Source organism: Rhinatrema bivittatum, chromosome 6 (assembly GCF_901001135.1).
Source record: "Rhinatrema bivittatum chromosome 6, aRhiBiv1.1, whole genome shotgun sequence".
Classification (NCBI taxonomy): Eukaryota; Metazoa; Chordata; class Amphibia; order Gymnophiona; family Rhinatrematidae; genus Rhinatrema; species Rhinatrema bivittatum.
The window spans coordinates 51651650-51674468 of NC_042620.1; the positions used below are offsets into that span (position 1 = coordinate 51651650).

The 22819-nt window shown below is 42.1% G+C and overlaps 1 protein-coding gene across 11 annotated transcripts in view; it reads left to right on the top strand.

Annotated features, from left to right (window-relative positions):
- R3HDM1 (R3H domain containing 1) overlaps positions 1-22819 on the top strand; it is a 476151-nt gene that overhangs the window by 411445 nt on the left and 41887 nt on the right. For all 11 annotated transcript variants that reach the window (XM_029605380.1, XM_029605381.1, XM_029605379.1 and 8 more), the window contains 2 exons: positions 11547-11650; positions 15899-16068. In XM_029605380.1, coding sequence (XP_029461240.1) covers positions 11547-11650; positions 15899-16068 — 274 coding nt within the window. The remainder of the gene's footprint in view (positions 1-11546; positions 11651-15898; positions 16069-22819) is intronic.

Sequence of the window (22819 nt, forward strand, 5' to 3'; positions counted from 1 at the left end):
CCTGTAAGTTCAGTAGGGCTATATCCCTGCCTGATGACCACTGGATTTGCTACTGCTGCCTTGGCCCTGATCACGACCATCTATTGTGGCAGAATGTTTCCAAGGTTGTAAAGGAACTGGGCCTGTAAGTTGGCAAAGCTTCACTGGACACCGCTCTTCCTCTTGCTCCTCGGATTCCAGAAAGGATTTGTCCTTCCAGTCTTCCCTCTCCTCGGGCCCTTCAGGATTTTCTGGAGCGTCAGTCAGACAAATCCAAGAAGTGTGGGGCACCAGAGTTATCTAGCTCCATGCCTCTATCCCAGTCCTCAGTTCTCTCTGAGATACCATGCAAAAGGCAGTGCTCATTATCGAAGAAGTCTTCTTCTGTGCATACCAGCCACAGGGCGCATTCAATGCTGTTGATGCACTCAGCACAATCAACAGGGCCAATAAAGCATCTGATGCCATTAACAGATGGTACCATCAAATCTTCCACCAGTATCTTCAATGCCATTGAAGATACCGGTGCCTTTGGCACAGGCAGCACTATATCACTTGGCGCCGGTGGCTCCATGAAAGCACTCGGTGCCATCGGTGCAGATGATGCCATCAAAGCATTTAGCAATATTGGCACATGCGTTGCTATCAAAACTCTCTACTCCATTGGCCCAGGTGGCTCTGTTACTTTGCAGGCATTACCACCCCTTTAGCCTTGTCTTTTCATTGTCCTACAGGAGGTGCCAGTGGTCTGGGGAGGGTGCATGGAGGTTCTGTTCAGGGCCCTTCCTCATTTCTGGCTAAGAAGATTTCATTGTCGCCTTCTCATCAATTTTATTAATATCCCAGGCCTCCAGAGGACCCCTTTTTTTTTACCTTCTTTTGCCAGGCTTATTACATTCGGTCAGATATGTTCCATGCTACTCCTGCAATCCACAAGAACCACTGGGGATCCTCCCCCCTGAAGTCTCTTAAGTGTGTCTCAGGGAGAGCAGTCTGATTCTGGTGTCCAAAACTGATGTCTTTTCTTCAACACCAGTCCAGAGATCACAACAGTTTATAGATCAAATCACTGAGTTGGTGAAAGGTTTCTTTTTTCCCTAATAGACAGTTCAAAGGAAGGTATGCTGCAGCCAATCTTCTTCCAACTATTGGCATCACTGAGTTGGTGAAAGGTTTCTTTTTTCCCTAATAGTTCAAAGGAAGGTATGTTGCAGCCAATCTTCTTCCAACTATTGGCATCACTGAGTTGGTGAAAGGTTTCTTTTTTCCCTAATATACAGTTCCAAGGAAGGTATGTTGCAGCCAATCTTCTTCCAACTATTGGCATTAGAGCACAAGGAAACCCCACCCACAGGAGCCCTTCGGATAGACTTTTCAAGCCCTCAGGAAGTACCGACCTCCCCTGTTAGTGGAGGAAGGACCTAGTTGACCTCGACCCCACAGATTACTTTCTTTTCCAGGGCATTCGGGACATGAGCCCCAATCACCCCCATCATCAGGGTCCTGGATCAGCATCCAACCTACCTATGAGTCAGATGAGAGATCTACTGGATTCTTATTAGACACCACCCCCCCCCCCCCCCCGTAACACTCATCCCCTGCCCAAGGGTCTCACTTATGCCAAATTCCTGGTCAAAATGGAAAAGACACAGGGGTTTAATATGCATCAGGACACTGACCTCAGGACGGAGGTCTTCAGAATCCTGAGATCCTGGAGACTCTAGTGGAACCAGTGGCAATTCCTATTCATAAGATTCTGCAAGATCTGTACTTAAGATGTGGGCGAATCCATTGTCCTGCCTGCTGGCCATCCATAATCTCAACCTCAAGCACAGAGTTCAACAATTCCCAGGGTTCAGGGTAGTGCAACTCCCTTAGCAGTCAGTGGTGGTCAAATCAGCATTAAAACACGTTAAGAAATCCTGTTTTGGGTTTTTTTCCAAACACTCCTCCAGGCAAGGACCGAAGATTCTTGGTCAACAATGAGAAAAAATATTGCACAGCTCAGGGGCCCATCATTCGCATTGTGGTCCAGCAGCTTTACAGCATTCAATACCTACATGACTGTGTGGAGAAATCGAAACCCCTGATTCTCTCTCTAGAAGGAGCTCATGAATTTTACCGTCAGACTCTCCTGGATGCAAAGGGAGTGTTGGCATCGCCTCATCCATTCAGTGTACGAATCCTTCATCACCACGGTTCATTTGTCAGCTGCTGTCGTCATAGCATGCTGCATAGCTTGGCTTTGGGCTAGTGGCCTCAGGAAAGACATCCATGAAAAATCGGCCGATATTCCATGTGCTGGCAATAACTTCTTCAGGCATAAAGTTTGGAATACAGCTGTGCATATTCAAGAGAAACACATGGTGATTCAGTCTGTCAGATGCGATGGACAACCCATTGACAATGAGATATCACTTTGCTTATAGATAGCCTTTCTATCAGCGACACACTTTCCAGCCTTTCCAGAGGTATAGAATTCTGACCACTCTGTCTACACAACAGCTCCCACTGAGAGGGCGCTAGTGGAAATGGGGACAACTGAAGCAATAACCATAGGTTCAACCAAAACAGGACCCAAGTTTTTGATGACCCCAAAGTCTGTCCATGGATCCCCCAGTCAAGGGCAGGATCCAGCTGTTCTGACCAAGTGGAAAGATATTACCAGGGATTGCTGAGTCGTTAAATTATGGAGTGTGGCTACCTCTTGCACGTGGTATGGGAGAAGCACATGTCTTGTCTGACTCAGTCTTGCTTCATCTCATACAGTTCAGCAACTTCTATAGATGGAATTGCTTCTTCGCCAGTGGGCCATAGAGGCAGTCCTGCCACAGGAGTGTGACCAGGGCTTTTACTCTCAGTATTTCCTTATCCCCAAAAATTCGGGAAGCTTGTGTCCCATCCTGGACCCTCAGAACCTGAACAAGAGCATTTTACGGAAGAAATTCAGAATGAACAACCTCCACCCCATTCTCCCCTTTGTTCTGTGGGGCAGTTGGATGTGTGCCCTGGACCTGAAGAACACTTACGCCCATATCACAATACAGCCAGCTCACTGGAAGTATCTTCACTTTGTGGTGGACAAATCCCTCTATCAATATAAAGTCTTTTTGTTTGGCCTCTCAACAGCACCAAGGGTCCTTATGAAGTGCTTAATAATAATAGGGCCATTTCTTTGCTGCTAAGGGATTTGTGTCTTTCCATACATGGATGTCTAGCTTGTGAAGGTCTCATCTTGGGAGATGGTACCCTATACCCAGGATAAGACTATCAAACGCCTTATGTTTTTGGGATTTTTCATCAGCTACCCTAACCTAATGGATCAAATTCATTAGTGCATGGATAGATTCCTTGGTGGATAAAGCATTCCTGCTACCCGAAAGGGCCCTCAGGTTAAGATCCCTGGCTTCTAACTTGTCACTGCGCTCACACACCTCTGCCCATACTGTCCTGGTGCTTCTGGAACACACAACTGCAACAATTTGCATGGTCCTTCTTGCATGGCTCAACATGAGGTCTCTTCAGTGGGGCCTCTCCCTCAAGTGGATTCAGTTGACACTGTCCCGCTTGTGGTCGTTCACCATTACAGCATGGTGGTGGATAAGCCCAGGTGTTCTGGAGATAGAAACCCCACCAAGATCTTTGCTGTATCAGTTAACACTAATGTGTCCACTGGAATGATGAGCACTCAAGGCACCTAAACCAGGGGGGAGCATCGGCTCCATATCAATTTGTTTGAATTGTGAGCCATTAGGAATACTTTAGGGTATTCTCAAGGTCTTTTCACAGAATGAGGATTATGATTAAGACAATCAGTTGACCGTATTTATCAGCAGGCAAGAAGGTATGGGATCCTGGACCATTTGTCAGGAGGCCCAGTTGATTTGGAACTGGGTGATCAACCACGGGGCCTCATTATCAGCATCTTGCCTCCCAAGAACAGCAAATGCACTTGCAGAGTGCCTAAGTCTGATCTTCCTACCTCACGAGTGGTGACTGAGCCAGTCAGTAGCAAATGACCTGTTCAACCTCTGGGGGGAGGGTCATGCAGTCAATCTCTTTGCCATAGAGGGGAAAAGAAAGGTCATGGAGATTTATTCCATCCACTCAAGCAACCTCTGACTCACCCCAGATGCCTTCCTACTTCCTTGGAATACAGGACTCCTCTACTCCTTCCCTCCTCTTCTGTTGAAGGCAAGAAGACAGGGCTCATCTGATCCTCATTGCACCAGCCCAGACAACCTGGTTCTCTTATCTCATCAAGTTATCAATTCGACCACTAATCCACCTGGGAATAGACCCTGTTGCGTTCAGAGGTCCGCAGGGCAAGGTTGCGGACAACTGCACTTTAACTCCAGCCCTGAACTCTGCACACCCGCCTCCGATGCTGGGGCGGACATCCCTGAGCATGTGTGGCAGACCACCGTGCTCAATCTGCCTTCTCTGCTGCTGTCCCCAACGCTGGGTCAGATCCTTGCTTGAACCAGTGGCAACCCGCCGCACCTGGCCTGCCTCCGACGCCACTTTTGTTTCACAACCCAACAGCATCCCTTGTAGAGGGCCTGCGATAGGAAAACCCTTGAAGTGTCCAGTGATGATGTCACCAGCAGAGGCCTATAAGAGGCCACCTCAGCAGCTCTTCTTTGCCTCAGCATTAGGTCAGCTCTCTTGGTAGAATGCATTGCCTCAGCGTGTTCCTGGTCTTCATTCCTTTGTGCCTAGTCTTTGTTCCTGTGTTCTTGGTCTTTGTCTTGGCAGTCCCTGGTCTTTGTCTTGGCAGTCCCTGGTCTTCATTCCTGAATTCTTTGTCTTCAAGTGGTCAGTCTTCATTTCTTCGGTGTCTTACCCTGTCTACCTGTGCTGTTCCTGCTTGCCTTTCCATCTTCCCTTGGACGGATCTTTGGCTTTGACTTGGGCTCAACATTTGACTACAATTGAACTCAGACTGCCACAGACCATAGCCTGCTTCTCATCTGCGTTTGAACTCCACCTGCCACTGACTGACCCTTGATCTCATCTGAATGCCACCTTCCCTGACCTCTGCCTGTACTCAGCCTGCCCCAGACCGTGGCCTGTGACTCGTTTGCTTTCATGGATCTCCAGCTTAGCAACAGAGGCCCGGGCTTAAGTCCTGCCACCCCCGGCACCCGAGGGCTCAACCTAAAGGGAACGAGGGCTGGTATAGGCGAAGCTCCATTTGGGCCTCTGCCACAGCCAGCTCCGCCAACCGATGGTGGGGACTTGCAGGGCTCCTCCCTGCACGTTGCGCTAACTCCATCTTGGTCCAAGGGTCCCCACCTGCAACAAACCAGTCATTGCTGACATAGGGAGATAGTTGCCTACACCTTCTGATACCGTTTGTCCTCAACCTGACAGCATGGATTTTGAGCACTCAATATATCATCATTGGCACTCTCTTGGGAGATAAGAGTATGTACTCATTTCATCCTGGAAACAATCTACCTGACAGTTGTATGGCTTCAATTGGAAGCAGTTTTCTTTGTGATGCAAGGCAGCTTCTCTAAAACCATTCAAGAATTTGCTCAAATAATCAATGCACTTGTCTTCAGGTCTCTGTACCTAATCAATGTTCATCTCAGTGCCTACCATGTACTGCTGGAAAACAGGCCTATCTCCTTTCATCATTTGGTTTCCAAGTTCATGAGGATCTTATTACTTACTAATCCTCCCGTTTCAAAACCTGCTGTTCCATAGGATCTCAGTATTGTCCAGACACAATTCATGAAGCCGCCATTTGAAACTTTGAAGTCATCCTCAAAGTTTTTACCATGGAAAGTGGTTTTCCTGGTGGCCATTACTTCAGCTGTGCATGTCTGCAAACTTCAGGCCTTAGTTTCTTCTTCTTATATTCTGTCGTTCCACAACTGAGTAGTGTTCTGTGCTCACCTTAGGTTTCTCCTGAAAGTGGTCTCTGCTTTCACATCAACCAATTCATTGTCTTGCCTACATTCTTTCCAAGGCTTCATCACATAACAGGGAAAAGGGCCTTCATACACTGGGCTACAAAAGGGCTCTGACCTACTATCTGTGAAAGATGCAGTTTTACTGTTAGTCGTCTCAGCTGTTTGTGGTTTTCAATCTAATAGATTGGGTGTGTGTCCTCTGGCTGGAAGACTGCATTGCACACTGGTATGGGCTAGCTGGCCTTTAGATCAGACTCCATTAAGGCTCACCAAATCAGAGTGATTGCTATTTCGATTACCCATCTTGGGACTGTTTCCATCGAAGACAACTGCAAAGCTGCTACTTGGTCATTTGTGCATACCTTTATATTGCACTACTGCCTGGATAACCTCTTCAGGGTTGGCAATAACTTTGGACAGGCAGTTTTGCATAACCTCTTCTCAGAGTAGTCAACACTGTATGAGGATTGGGGTTGCTTGTGTATAGTGAGCACTCTGCAATACTACACTCAGCTTGGGATTTCCCATGTTTCATGGCTAATTCAGACCTTGTTGACAAAGAAAAGCTCTAAACAGTGTTCTCGATAGACAGCAGGATGAATTAGCATTGCTTAATATCTGCTCACCTCCCTGGAGAGTTGACTTCCTCCCAGTGCTAAGCTATGAAGGAACTGAGGAGACTCATGAGGCAGTGCTCACGTGGGAACTCTCACACTTGTTCAAAAGTATCGAAAACTCTACTGAGTTAGAGTGGTCCAGTGCCATCAGATATAGGTACCCACGTGTCATGGCCAATTCATCTTGTTGTCTAATGAGAACACCATTTATGGTAAGCAAACATGTTTTTCCACTCGTGGGATATGTCCATCAGGAATCCAGTTAGACTGGGGAATTTTCCAACTCTCATCCCTCAAGATTGGGGGCTGTTGTGCTATCCCAACTTCTGGTCCCTGGCCCTCACAACCAGAATGCTAAGAGCGCTGCTTTGCAACCTCTGAATCTTCATGAAGATGTCTATTTTTCAGGCTTCCAGGAAGAATTCCATAAAGAGGTTCTATATTTAAAACAGAGGAGATTTTCCTTTGGTGTGCAGAATAGGCCTTTTATCCTATTTCATGCTGCTTGATTACCTTCCAATTTTTTCAGGTCATGTCTTTATACCAACTCAGAGTTCACCTTAGTGCCTTTGGAGATTACTGCCACCATTTAGAAAGTAAATCTCTCTCTGTATAGCCCTTAGTTGTCTATTTCAGGCAGGACTTACTTCATTTGAAGCCTCCCATCAACCTCTACTGTGTCCTGGGACTTCAAGATGGTAGTGACTCGCTGATGAAGTTCCCTTTTCAGCCTATAGACTCCTGTGACTTGCTATTACTAGCAACGGTAACATGGAATAGACTTAGTTTTTGGGCACTTGCCAGGTTCTTATGGCCTGGATTGGCCACTGTTGGAAACAGGATGCTGGGCTTGATGGACCCTTGGTCTGACCCAGTATGGCATGTTCTTATGTAGTATCTGATCTGGAAGATCGTATTTTTATGGCAGTCACTTCAGCACACAGAGTTAGTGAGTTCCAGGCCCTAGTGTCTTATCCACTTTATACCAAGTGTTGGGCTTTTTTTTTTTTTATAACAATAGGCTGGTTCTGCTCATGCATCCTAAGTTCCTGTCTAAGGTAATGTTGGACTTCCACCTTAACCAGTCAATTATCCAGCCAACATTTGTTCCCAGCCCACATGTCCATAAAGGTTAAGAAGACTGCAAGAGAACTTTGGCCTTCTGTCTGGAATGGACTAAATCTATTGGAAGGTTTTCCTAGCTTTTTTTGTTTCTTTTAACACCAATTAACCTGGAATTGCTGTTGCCAAGCAAACTTTCTAATTGGCTAGCAGTTTGCATTTCCTTCTGTTATGCCCAGGTTGGCCTGAATCTGGTGGATTTATATCAGAGACATGGTAGCATTAGGGGCCTACCTAAGATCTGCCTCCATAGAGGAGCTCTGTAAGGCTGTAACAGAGTTCTCTCCATACATTCACATCATACTATTACTTGGACAGGGACTCCCAACACAACAGTAGGTTTGGCTAGTCTGACCTGGGGAGTATCTTTGAGGTATAGAACCCAACTTCATCCCCCTCCAGGGCCTGTTTTGGTTCTAGGCTGCCCCCATTTAAAAAAAAAAAAAATCCTTTGAAAATACAAACATGGCTTGTTGCCACCAAAAATAATTTCTGCCTGTTAGCACTGTTTTGTTTTGTGGGTTTTCCCCTTTTTTCATTCAGTGCAATCTGTAGCTAGGGATTTCCCATGTATGAGGACTGTCATCTTGCTTGTCCTTGAAGAAAGAGTTGCTTACCTGCAGCAGCTGTTCTCTGAGGACAAAACTCAGCCGCCCATCTTTGCCTTTAGTTGGATGGAAGGGGCTCTGCATGGACATATGGAGATATAGCAGGCTGAACATGTCCAGTAGAGAATGTTCAAACTTTCTATAAATTTTGAAGTCAAACTTCCGAGCTGGGCGCCATCAGATGACACCTATTTGTGAGGACTGATATCCTGCTGTCCTCAAAGAACACCTGTTACACATACAGTATTTATTTAAACAGTTTTTATATACTGTTGATTAGACAAAAGTCCATCTCTACGGTTTACATTCTATGCATCAATTAACATAAGAGAGAGGAAAAAATTACAATTTCTCATAAATATAAAAATCACTAAAAACAATAATTATTTATAATAGAAATAAAACTTCTAAAATTGCCATCTAAATATGAGTTATAAAATCCCAAGAGTATATAAAAATTATAAATTACAGATTAAAGCTAAAACATTAAAAAGTAAAGATAGAGCGGCAGCGTTGATGGAAACTGCGGTATCCCACGGCAAAGGCCTCAGGTGTCAGTAGAGGCAGCGGCAGAGGCAAGTAGAGAGGAGCAGGTCACTCTCCGGTTCCCTGCGCCGCACTTATGGCCCCCTCGACGCCCTTTGCTGATATCACGAGGGGGGCGGAGATTACTCACGAGGGGGGAACAGTACGGCGTGGTGGAAACGGCAACTGGAGCGGCAGCGTTGATGGAAACTGCGGTCTCCCACGGCAAAGGCCTCAGGTGTCAGTAGAGGCAGCGGCAGAGGCAAGTAGAGAGGAGCACGTGTGTGGATTCTACTTTGGTTTTATCTTGAAGGTCTTTTCCAAGTTAATTATGTGAAGGAATGAGTGTTACTTGCCTGAACCTGTGCTTCATTGTGTTATGTTATCATCCCTATTGCAAGGATAGAAAACTAGCATATGATGGCAGATAAACATCTAGTCTGTCCAGTTTGTCTTGTTTGCAACTCTGTAGAGCTTAATTGATCCTCTGACATCCCTTCATAATTTATTTATTTATTTGAGATATAGTCCACCTTTCAGGCCCTTCAAAGCCAATTACTTCCAATACTCTGTAGGTATTACTCTTCACCAAAGGGCTTACAATCTAATTTTGTACCTGAGGCAATGAAGGGTAAAGGATAAGCATCCTCTGAGTTGTCCCAAGCTTCCTTGAATTCTGTTATTGTTTTTGCTGCCTCAGCCTCACTTGGGATGCCCCTTCATCTCTTCTGAACTGAAATCATGTTTTTGTTGTCATGGTATTTCAGCCCTTGGTTTTCTCCCAGTGCTATCTATATTTAGCTCTGCACATGCCCTTTACTTCAGGGTCTGCTGTTTGACATTAGAATTGTAATACTTATTATGTTGTTATGCTTTCCTTATTCTTACGGTGGGACTGCACTGCAAGACTTGATGTTGCCATTGTAAACTGTTTTGTGAAGATTTAATGTTCTTCTATAGTAAATGGGGTTTTTTTTCCTTTCCCACCTACAGAATGGAATCCTCATGCTCACCAGATAAAAGCAAGATGGGAATAAAATTCCCCTCACCTCCAAGAAGGAGGTGGACAGGTGACCTGCCAGATCCCTTCCACATTTCCTCTGAAGATCCACTGTAATAAATAAAAAAAAATTTGTTATACATACTTGTGTCAAGTATTCTGTGTTAATATTGTGGAATTCATAGTGACGGATATATGTAGTTTAATAGTTGGTAGTGTTCATGATTGATAGAGAAATATACTTTAAAATAACACTGTTGCTAGCTCAGTATATATGTTATCATACTGCCTATGAATATAACACAGCCTTTTGTGGGCTTGTTATATTATAGTACTGTAAGAGTAAATAGGAGTATGTATTAGCAAAAATATTGAAGATGAGCAAGTTGCTTAAATTTTAGCATTCATTAGTATGTGAGTGGTTGCTATAATAATACTAGTTTGCATGCATGTAGAAAGTCGCAAGTTCAAGTATGAATGTGTAAATTGTAACTGCATGAATTTGAGAGAGAGGGAATAAAGATGTGAATGTAAGGAATAATAGGTGGTAAGAGGTGATATGCATATTATAGATAAGATTCTACCTAAATATGATTCCCTGAAGCAGATGCAGCAATGGTCCCTTAAAAGCAGCTGATAGCTACTATAATTTTGTAAACTTTCCTCAGATTTAAACACTGAAGTTGGTGAAGTTATTGTTGAAGTGTTGTGTGATGGAGTAAAACAGTTTATTAAAAATAACTTTGGTTTTCTTAAGTTGTAAAAAAAAATAATTTTTTTTAATTGTCAGAATATGTTCTGTAGGAGGTAAAAGCTGTTTTGCTGTGGTATTTTGAGCCAAACTCGCATCAATCTTAAATATGAAGAAATACATTTATGCCCGATAGCTGCTAATGGTGAATAGATGTGTATGAGCCATTCTATGGGCAAAGAAGGGGAGTATTAATGGAATGTCTGTGACGACTTAAACTGCATGTGCCACATATTTTATATTTACAATCTGAAATGTTTGACAGTGAAGATGGCTTTATAGGATCTGAAACACTGAATCATCCAGTTAGATTGGTTGAGTTATGCTGCTCAGCCAAGTACAGCAAAATACACAACAGAAAAATAGAACTGTGTTGAAATGATAAACTGTACACTGTACTGTGTCTAATGATTCCAGATTAGAGGAAAAAAAAATAAGATTAGCTGATAAAAATGCTTTGACTTTTCAAATGTGACCTATTCTTTTATTTCATTTATGGAGAAACATTTATGGAGAAACATTGCCACTCTGTGGGCAAACCTGTAAAACTTTATTTTCTCACCCAGACAAAATGGAAGGATCGATCATACATGTTTTCATCCTTACACTTTGGTCTTAGAATTTTTTTTTAGCAAAAATGTCTCTTGATAGCCATCCTACTTGAACTAGGAAGGTAACTTGACATCAGAACATTTCTTTTCTCGCATATCTGCTAATCTTGGTATAGAGGATAACTTAACATTAGGTACCAACTCGTATGGCGTAGGAGCACAAAACTGAATACATTGACTTTTACTGTGCCATCTGACACACTCTATTTCAGATACTCATGGATGGAGAAGTTGTTTACATTAGATGAAAATGCTAAATCACGATAGTTATTCTCATAGTACTCTCTTTAAGAGTTTGAACTTCTTTATGTGGTCTGTTAGTTTTTATTAGCATTTTAATTTTCGGTAATCTGAAAGATTTGAACGTTATGAATATGACTTGTATTTTTGTATCTGTATTCTCCTGCAGCTCATCAGTAGGATATTTGCAGCCTCCAGGATCAGAACAGATACAGTTTCCTAGAACATCTTCACCCTGCAGTTCCCAGCAGCTTCCAGGTCAACACTGTGCAGGTGTGAGAAGATAGTATGAAGTACTAGAAATATTTAAAAACTTTAACATTTCATGAATTCTGTGAACTGCATATCTGAAAAATATAAGCAGGCTTTAGTTGTATTACATTTTTAAACATTTATGATGTACAGAATTTCCAAGCATTAATCAAATTAAATGCTTTTTTATACTTACCTATTTTATGAATATGCTAATCAGTATGGCTTCTACAATAATTCCTTCTAAAGTCATCTCCTTCAATTTTTGTGTTGGTCTTATGGTATTGATTCTGCTTTCATAGCTCTTAAATACTGATCAAGTGAAAAGCCAACATCATCTTCTTTATTGCCAGCTTTATCTCAATGAGAGATATATCAGGAACTTATGCGCTGCACTGTTGTTTCCACTGTCACCTAAAATCTCTTTTCTGGTTATTCCATCATGCAGCTTTTATTGCATGGTACATTTCACTAGGACTTTTATGGGCTGTTCTTTGCACAGTATTGTACTGCCAGCCATAAGTTGTTAGGAAATAGTTAATGACTACAATAAATACTTCCAGTTTTGAGATACAGTTTCTGCTTTTCAGCATCCAGCTTGCTCTAAGACTAAGGGGGGTCATTTTCAAATGCTTATCGCATGCGATAGCATGCTGGGGGAGGAGTCGGGGTGGCGAGGAGGCGGACTTGGCAGTTTCTTCGCTGGCGGCGATAAGGTAAGCAATGTTATCGTCGCCAGTAGCACACCCAGTAGCACCACCTTTCACAGTGGCGCTATTGGGTGCGAAAGCCGGCAGCAAAAACACCACGGTGGTGCGAAGGCTGCCAGCTTTCACAGGCCCACCCCCCCCTTCCGTTTTCGCTGGATTCACCATTCTATCCAGGCCCAAGATGTTTGCTATTTGAAAAAAATGTTGGTCAAACCAGATGATAGGTTCATTATTGGCTAGCTTGAATGACCCAGTAGTAATGTTATATACTGCTGTATTGGAGACCTGTATTCAATTCTTGGACCTATCTCCTGCTTCCTTTTAGGCTGATATTAGCTGGGAACACTGTAGAAGCAGTGTTCACAGCCCCCAAGAAGGGAGGAGTAAATCCTAGCCATCATTTAGCAACATCAACTGGCTCTCAGGCACACATAACAGGTTCTGGGGGAAAGTGCAGCCCAGCTCAGCCAGAAGACAGTTGCAATGGTTGACTTAGGTGGTGGGAAAGGAAATAAAAATGGGAGAGAACCCCCAGCTATCTGTGAAGAACGACTTATAGCACCATAGCCAAAGTTTGAGCAGGTTGTGATTGAGCTTGAAGGCCAGTGCAACAGGAAAAAACTACCGGAGCTAGGAATAAAGTTAACTATTAGCTATTCTTGAAATGAGAGTTCCATTGGTGCAATTATACCATTCTGAAATGATTTGTATTGAAATTGATGTAGACAAAATATTTTTTTATTTCTTGAAGTTATATCTATTATGTACAGTATACCTGGTTAAAGTAAAAATCTTTAAACATAATAAAGAGTAAGCTACTGTCAAAATTTAATACATCCAGAACGCAATAACTGTCCTCCCTTATTTGCGTGTTTTGGGTGGTGGTAAGAGAACATCTTGAAGAGAGGAAATTCACAAGTACCAAAATTTGTATTCAAGATTATGTATATTTATGTATTTATTTATTTAAGTTTTTTATATACCAACATTCAAGACAATAGTCCCATCATGCTGGTTCACATGAAACAGGGGTGCAAAATAAGCTTAAACTTAGAAACATAGAAACATAGAAATGACGGCAGAAGAAGACCAACCGGTCCATCCAGTCTGCCCAGCAAGCTTCACACATTTGTTCTCATACTTAACTGTTTCTCTTGGCTCTTAGTAACCTTATGTTCTAATTCCCTTTTCACCCCCACCATTAATGTAGAGAGCAGTGCTGGAGCTGCTTCCAAGTGAAATATTAAGTTTGATTAGTTGGGTAAGCGGCAGCATAGCTCTCTGCCATGAAGCAGAGGGCAATGCTGGAAATGTGTGAAGTATCAGTTTTTCTTTTCCCCTGTCATTGAAGCAAGGAGTCATGCCGGACATGCACCGAAAGTGAAGAATGCCTTGAAAGTCACATTAACTATCATCAAATATTGAAAAGCCTAATAATTGGTAATACCTATAAGCCCATGAACCCATCCCTGTTTTTTTTTCTTTTTTTCTTTTCTTTTTTTAATTGGGAGATGGATGCCCTTCATCCTTCTACTCTGTGAAGGTGGACACCTACCACCGGCCACTGGCATCCCGCTCCGTTAATGCCTCTGTGGCTACTGCCGCTCCATGCAGTGTTTTACTACCTGCTCTTTATATGCGTCCTCTAGAACTGATGGATCCCATCCCTGGGTTTTTTTATTATTTATTTAATTGGGAGATGACAGCCCTCCATCCTTCCGCTCCGTGAAGGTGGACACCTACCACTGGCCACTGGCATCCCGCTCCGTGAATGCCTCTGTGGCTACTGCCGCTCTGTGCAGTATTTTACTACCTGCTCTTTATATGGACACCTACCACTTGAACAATACCAACTTGAACAATAGTGCGGAAAAAGCAGTTACATGTAACGGGAAAATAGAACTTGGAGTAAGAAGGAAGAAAGGAAAAGGAAAACCAGATAATTACATATAATTACATTGTAAGAGGTAGCTAATAGTGATCTTGGTGGTGATGTGTGTTGATTGTTATGAGTTAAATAATATTGGAGTTAGGAAAAGCCTGCATGAACAACCAGGTCTTGAATCTTTTCTTGAAGGTTGAGAGGCTGGATTCCATTCTAATATCTGGTGGGATGGAGTTCCATAACGTAGGGCCGGCTGTAGAGAAGGCCCGATCTCTTAGCGTAATGTGTCTGGTAGTTTTGGCTGGGGGTACTTGAAGTGATCCTTTGTAAGCATCTCTTGTCGGTCTTGTTGAGGTGTGTAATCGGAGGGGGAAATGAAGGTCAATTGGGGCTAGTTGATGGATGTTTTTGTATATGGTGAGAATGGCCTTGTAGGTTATTCTGAAGTGGATGGGTAGCCAGTGGAGGCCCATTAGGATAGGGGTTATGTGGTCTCTTCTCCTGGTGTTAGTGAGTATGCGGGCAGAGGCATTTTGAACCATTTGCAGTGGTTTGGTGTGTGATGAGGGGAGACCAAGCAAGATGGTGTTACAATAGTTTTAATATCTGTAGCTGCTCAGGAGCAGATGTGCTAAAGGGGTTTTTTTTGTTTTGTTTTGTTTCTATAGAAAAAATACTTAGTACATACGCTTTTAAGTGTTACATCAAGGATAGCCAACTCTAGTTATCAAGAACCACAAACAAGTCTAGTTTTGTGGATATCCACAATGAATATGCATGAGATATATTTGTATATAGTGCACACCTTGTATACAAAGATATGCATATTCATTACAGAAGTCCTATAATTAGACCTATTTGTGGCTCTTAAGCACCAGTCTTGCCCATCCCTGTGTTACATCAATGAAGAATGTTTGGTTTATGTTAAGTAACTGTTTTAAGAACGAAAAATTCAAAACAAAAATTCTTCTCCATAACGGAGAAACATAACCTGCTACATTGTTCAAGTAAAATCTTCATTTATTTACAAAGGAGTTAATGTCATTATACATTTTTCTACATTATATCAAACAATAAAGTAAATGTGAAAGTTTATAAGAACAGCCAAAAACTGTACGGACTAAGTAGTAGTAGTTTTGCTTGAGAAATGAATTGTTTTTCTGCTAGTTATCATGCTTGAGGGGGAGGAGTGAGTCAAAAAGGAGAGAAGACAAGGGTGGACATGCGTGTGAAGGCTGTCTTTGAGGCTTTTTGGGTACTAGTATTTTGTGGATATTTTCTTCAGAAATGGGATATTAGTATTTTGACATTTTAGCCTCAACAACAACAAAAAAAAAAAAAGCAGTGCTAAGAAAATAACTCCAACTGTGCATATTGCCTGAGTCCTTTGATTTCATATTCTAAGCCAGTGGTTCTTAATCCTGTCCTCGGGGCTCTCCCTAACTAGTCTGGTTTTGAAGAATCCATGATGAACCATGTTGATATATGCATATATGTCAAGCATATGCATTAGGGTTATCTAAATTGGCTGGGGGAAATGGGAACATTCTTGAGGACTAGGTTGAGAAGCAATTATCTAAGCCTAGAAGCATAAAATTAGCAGAAGTGTTAAGATTATAGGCTTTGTGATAAACAGTCTTTGTGTACCTTTTCCTTCTGATTGTGTTTTTTTAGCTGTTGCACCACCACCAAGTGGAGGAGTGGTAATGATGCAACTAAACATCCCCAATAATCCTCAGCCGCAGACCCATTCACCACCTCAGTGGAAGCCAAATAAATATTATTGTGACCATCAAAGAGGACAGAAATCTACAGAATTCAGCAGTTTAGAGAGTTCTACACAGGTAGTTAACTTTGATTTAATATAGAGCTTAATTTTACTATGTACTTATAAAATGTATTTTTATATAAAAATGTGCATATGTAGATACACACACAATCTGTACACCCCTTACAGTACATACACATACATATACACATACATATATAAACCGGGGTGAAGGCACTCAGCTATACTTCGGTATATAAAAGAATATAAATAAATAAATATACTAGGGGCTGTGTCCCTGCTTGGTTCGCTTGCAGAACCTTCCAGCGGGCTCTTTACGTGGACTGAAGAGGTGTATGGGTGGGGGGGGGGTTCACTTCTCCACCATCTTGCATTGTCTATTTTCTGTCCTCCTTTCCCTTTCCTCTCACTACACTTCTCCCCATTCCCTTTACTCACCCTCCTTTCCCATCTCTCTCATTGCCCCAACATTCATCTTCCTTAACCCCACCTCTCCTTTCCCTTCATTTCCCTCTCAATCACCTCTCCCGTACCTTCTCATCTTTCCTCCTTTCCTTCACTCGTGCCCAATCCGTCTTCCCATCCCACTCACTCATCTACTCCTCCATTCATCCCATCTTCCCTTACACCCACCTCCCTCCCCACTTTTCCTCTTCCTTTTTTCTCCCTTCACCTATCTTTCACCTTCTGTCACTCACCCTATCTTTGTCATTCCTTTCATTCACCCTGTTCTTCTCCTTCCCTTCATTCTCACCCCTTCCCTTCATTCTTACCCCTTCCATCTCCTTTTGCTTTCTTCCCCTTTCTTCCCTTCCTTTCCTCCCTTCCTTTCCCTCTTCTCCCCTTTCATTCAACCCTTTTTCTACTTCAGGTCTTAACTTTCTGCTGCTAATGGGGCCTGGGAAATGACAAGTTTTACCGCTGCCACTGTTGCTGCCTCCGCTACCCTTTGTCCTACTGCCTGCAGCCTCTTGTGGCAGCAGCATGCCAGGCTGGCCTCCAGATCTAGGTGAGCATCACTATGCACGTATATGCAGACACATTACAATGCTCACCTGGAGTGCCTGAAAGTTTTATAATATAGTTATAATTGGATAAATCATATAGATAAGTATCAAAATGATGAATCAATGGATTACCTTAATTAATGAAATGAGAATATCTAGTTAAGTCCTTAAAATAATATTTTAATTTTAGTTTATATGCATTGGAAGATTCATAACTTCTAAAAATGTGTACTTAAAAAGAAAAACATATGTATGCATTGAAATGTGTAGCCTTGCTTCTTGGAAAGGCATAAGCAGCAAATCAGTGAGCCGTAAGGAGGAGTCTCCCTATGTGTATCTGAAAGTTTAGGATTGGTGAGTGCCTTCCTACATTAATAGGTGCACCTTTGCTTTGTGTAGATGACAAGGTGTCAATTCTCAAGCAATAGGAGAAATCACTCCCAAAATCTATTAACTTGTTTCAAAGCAGCAATAAGTTTCACTATGGTGGATGCACCAAAGGCAGAGTGACCCATTGCCTTGCTGTGAAAGTCTGTTATTTGCAAGAACATGTATTATTGTAAAGCTAGATTGTGTTGCATTTTTTGTGTGCCTTTCATTTGTTGAAATTACATAAGATAAGATATGCCATACTGGATCAGACCAAGAGTCCATCAAGCCCAGTATCCTGCCTCCAGCAGTGGCCAATCCAAGTCACAAGTACCTGGCAAGTACCCAGACAAATAGATCCCATGCTACTAATGCTGGCAACAAGCAGTGGCTATTCCCTATTGATTAATAGTTTATGAACAACTTCTCCAAGAACTTATCAAAACCTTTTTTAAACCCAGCTACATTAGTTGCCTTAACCACATCCTCTGGCAATGGATTCCAGAGCTTAATTATGCATTGAGTGGAAGAATTTTCTCCAATTTGTTTTGTGTGCTACTTGTTGACTTCATGGAGTGCCCCCTAGTCCTTGTATTATCTGAAAAAGTAAATAACCATTTCACATTTACCCATTCAAGTCCTTTCATAATTTTGTAGACCTCTATCATATCACCCCTCAGCTCTCTTCTGTAAGCTGAACAGCCCTAACCTCTTTAGCCTTTCCTCATAGGGGAGCTGTTCCGTGCCCTTTATCATTTTGGTAGTCCTTCTCTGTACTTTCTCCAGTGTATCTATATCTTTTCTGAGATACGGCAACCAGAATTGCACACAGTATTCAAGGTGCAATCAAACCATAGAGCAATAGAGGCATTTGACATCCTCCATTTTATTCGCCATTCCTGACCTAATAATTCCTACATTTGTTTTGGAATTATTTATTATATAATTTTGTTATTGACTTTAAACTGGCCTTGATCAGAAAAATGTGAAATATAAATTTTAAATGAAATATAAATATATAGACACATTTTCAGTGGCTATCAAAAGTTTTACACCCCTTGAACATTTCAGTGGCTATCAAAAGTTTTACACCCCTTGAACATTTCAATATATATATAAATGATCTGGAAAGGAATACGACGAGGGAGGTTATCAAATTTGCGGATGATTCAAAATTATTCAGAGTAGTTAAATCACAGGCAGACTGTGATACATTACAGGAGGACCTTGCAAGACTGGAAGATTGGGCATCCAAATGGCAGATGAAGTTTAATGTGGACAAGTGCAAGGTGATGCACATAGGGAAAAATAACCCTTGCTGTAGTTACACGATGTTAGGTTCCATGTTTGGAGCTACCACCCAGGAAAAAGATCTAGGCATCATAGTGGATAATACTTTAAAATCGTCGGCTCAGTGTGCTGCAGCAGTCAAAAAAGCAAATAGAATGTTAGGAATTATTAGGAAGGGAATGGTTAATAGAACGGAAAATGTCATAATGCCTCTGTATCGCTCCATGGTGAGACCGCACCTTGAATACTGTGTACAATTCTGGTCGCCACATCTCAAAAAAGATATAGTTGCGATGGAGAAGGTACAGAGAAAGGCAACCAAAATGATAAAGGGGATGGAACAGCTCCCCTATGAGGAAAGGCTGAAGAGGGTTAGGGCTGTTCAGCTTGGAGAAGAGACGGCTGAGGGGGGATATGATAGAGGTCTTTAAGATCATGAGAGGTCTTGAACGAGTAGATGTGACTCAGTTATTTACACTTTCGAATAATAGAAGGACTAGGGGGCATTCCATGAAGTTAGCAAGTAACACATTTAAGACTAATCGGAGAAAATTCTTTTTCACTCAACGCACAATAAAGCTCTGGAATTTGTTGCCAGAGAAGGTAGTTAGTGCAGTTAGTGTAGCTGGGTTCAAAAAAGGTTTGGATAAGTTCTTGGAGGAGAAGTCCATTAATGGCTATTAATCAATTATACTTAGGGAATAGCCACTGCTATTAATTGCATCAGTAGCATGGGTTCTTCTTAGTGTTTGGGTAATTGCCAGGTTCTTGTGGCCTGGTTTTTGGCCTCTGTTGGAAACAGGATGCTGGGCTTGATGGACCCTTGGTCTGTCCCAGCATGGCAAGTTCTTATGTTCTTATTTTTCTGTTTCAGTGTGTCAGGCTTGCTTGCATTTAAATGAGTTTTTTTCCACTCATCCACACATCATATCCCACACCAAAAATGTTTTATTGAGAGCAAAAGCATATTTGCCTCCAAAAAAAAAAAAAAAAAAAAAAACTGAGAACCAACAATTAATAACTTTCCATGCACCTCAGTCAGTATTTGTTGGAAGCACCTTTGGCAGCCGTCATGGCTGCGAATCTGATTGGGATAGGTCTCCATCAACATTGCACACCTGGATGTGTCAGTATTAGACCATTCTGAGAGGCGAAGATCACCTTGCTGATGGCTGAAAAGAATCAGTAAGTTTTGCTTGGGGAACGTTTTAGAACTTAAAAGTTTTGTTTGTGCTTCTGTATTAAACAGCTAGTCAGAGGGCAGGCAAAAAACCAGAGTTTGTATTTCCCTCCCTCCCACCCCTCTCCTAGCCATCCCTAGCTCATCCTTTGATTTATAGGCAGGTGACACTTTCACACTTAAAAAAAAAAAATAATTAATCCATATTTTCACTTAAATTCAGATATTTGCTACGCCTTCTCAAGAGTTTACTCATTCACTTGTAGATCACTACCAGATAAATAGTGAATACACTAATACATTTAAAGGACCCTAATTTTACACTTTCCTACTCCCATAGCAACCTAAACTTATCTAGGAACTGAACAAATTTAGGATGAAGGCAGCAGTCCAGCAGCAAGAGAGAGGCCTCCCAGTCTTTTACATCGAGTGTCACATGTATGATTTTTTTACCTGCCAGTGGGAGGTTGTATGTGTGCACCCAGTGCAAAGAGCTCCTGTCTCTGAGTCAGATCTCTGGAGGCTAGAGAGGCAGACATAGAGAAGCTGAGGCACATAGAGAGGTGTATAGATGAGACCTTCAGGGACATAGTAGCCAAGTCCCAACTCCAGTCTGGCAGCCCTGATGCTGCCTTGGAGGAGGAAGGTCTTCTGTTCGGAGAGCATCAACCTGGTGCAGCAAGGAAATGATCCTGTAGCAAGGACCTGCTCTCCAGATTGTGCATTGTCCTCTCACACCAAGGATGTCTCCCCCAGAGCTACTGACCAGGATGGAATGGTTAGGTCAGCCGTCATAGTTAGTGATTCAATTAGGAATGTAGACAGCTGGGTGACTGGTGAGGATCACCTGGTATCATTGCCTACCTGGTGAAAAGGTGGTGGACCTCATACATCACTTAGATAGAATTTTAGACAGTGCTGGGGAGGAGCCGGCTGTCGTTGTACATTTGGGCAACAATGACATGAGAAAATGTGGGAGGGAAGTTCTGGAAGCCAAATTTAGGCTCTTAGGTAGAAAGCTAAAATCCAGAACCTCCAGGGTAGCATTCTCTGAAATCCTCCGTTCCACACTCATGTCCCCAGAGGAAGTCAGAGTTCAGGAGTCTCAATGCATGGATGAGAGAGTGGTGCACGGAGGAGTGATTCAGTTTTGTAAGGAACTGGGAAACCAATTGAGGAAAAGGGAGTCTTTTCTGAAGGGATGGGCTCCACCTTAACCAGGGTGGAACCAAGCTGCTGATGCTAACTTTAAAAAAAAAAAAAAAAAAAGTAGATAAAGCAGCTTTTCAACTAAATCAAAGGGGAAAGCCGACAATCGCTCAGCAGCACATGGTTCAGAGGGAGGTGTCTTTGGAGGATACTAAAGAAGCAATTGCCTATAATTAAAAACTCATCTGAGCTAAAATATTCTAATTTATCCCTATCAACTGAAAAAGCAGAATGATAATACAAACAAAAAACACACTTTGAAATGTTTCTATGCTAATTCCAGAAGTCGTAAGAAGTAAGATGGGAGAGTTGGTTTATAGAAGTGAATGAAAATGTATACTTATCATCTCAGAGACATGATTGAAAGAGGATAACCAATAGGATAGTGCTATAACAGGGTACAAATTATATCGCAGTGATAGAGAGGAGCAACTTGGTGGCAGGTTGGCGCTTTATGTCTGGAATGGCATAGTGTCCATCAGGCTGCAAGAGACTAAATGCACAATCAAATCTTTGAGTAGAAATCCCTTGTGTGTTGGGTAAGAGTATAGCGATAGGAGTATACTACCATCCACCTGGCCAAAATAATGAGACGGACAGTGAAATGCTAAGAGAAATTAGGGAATCTAACCAAATTGGTAGTGCAGTAATGGAGATTTCAATTATCACAGTATTGACTGGGTAAGTGAAACATCAGGACATGCTAGAAATAAAGTTCTTAGATGTAATAAATGATAGTTTTATGGAGCAATTGGTTCAGGAACCGACGAGAGGGAGCAATTTTGAATCTAATTCTCAGTGGAGCGCAGGATTTGGTGAGAGGTAACTGTGGTGGGGTCGCTTGGCAATAGTGATCATAATATGATCAAATTTGAATTAATGACCAAAAGGAGGGACAGCACTTACACTTTCAAAAGGGAAACTGATAAAATGAGAAAAATAGTTTTAAAAAAACTGAAAGGTGCCGCTACAAAGGTTGAGTGTGCAACAGGCATGGACATTGTTAAAAATACCATCTTAGAAGTGTAGTCCAGTTGTATTCCACGCATTAAGAAAGGTGGAAAGAAGGTCAAAAAATTGCCTGCATGGATCTAAAGTGAGGTGAAAGAGGCTATTTTACCCAAAAGAAGATCTTCATTCAAAAATTGGAAGAAGGATCTATCAGAAGAAAATAGGATAAATCATAAGTATTGTCAAGTTAAATATAAGACGTTGATAAGATAGGCTAAAACAGAATTTGAAAAGAAGTTGGCCACAGAGGCAGAAACTCATAAAAATGTTTTAAATATATCCGAAGCAAAAAGTCTGTGAGGGAGTCGGTTGGACCATTAGATGACTGAGGGGTTAAAGGGGCACTTTGGAAGATAAGACCATCGCGGAAAGACTAAATAAATTCTTTGCTTCGGTGTTTACTGAAGTGGATGTTGGGGAGATACCCATTCCGGAGAAGGTTTTCAAGAGTGACTATTCCGATCAACTGAATCAAATCACGATGACCCTGGAAGATATGGTAGGCCAGATTAACAAACTGAAGAGTAGTAAATTACCTGGACCAGATGGTATATGCCCGAGGATTCTAAAAGAACTAAAAAAATGAAATTTCAGACCTATGACATTTAATTTGTAACCTGTCATTAAATTCATCCATTGTACCTGAGGACTGGAAGGTGGCCAATGTAACACTGATATTTAAAAAGGGCTCCAGGAGTGATCCAGGAAACTAAAGACTGGTGAGCCTGATTTCAGTGCTG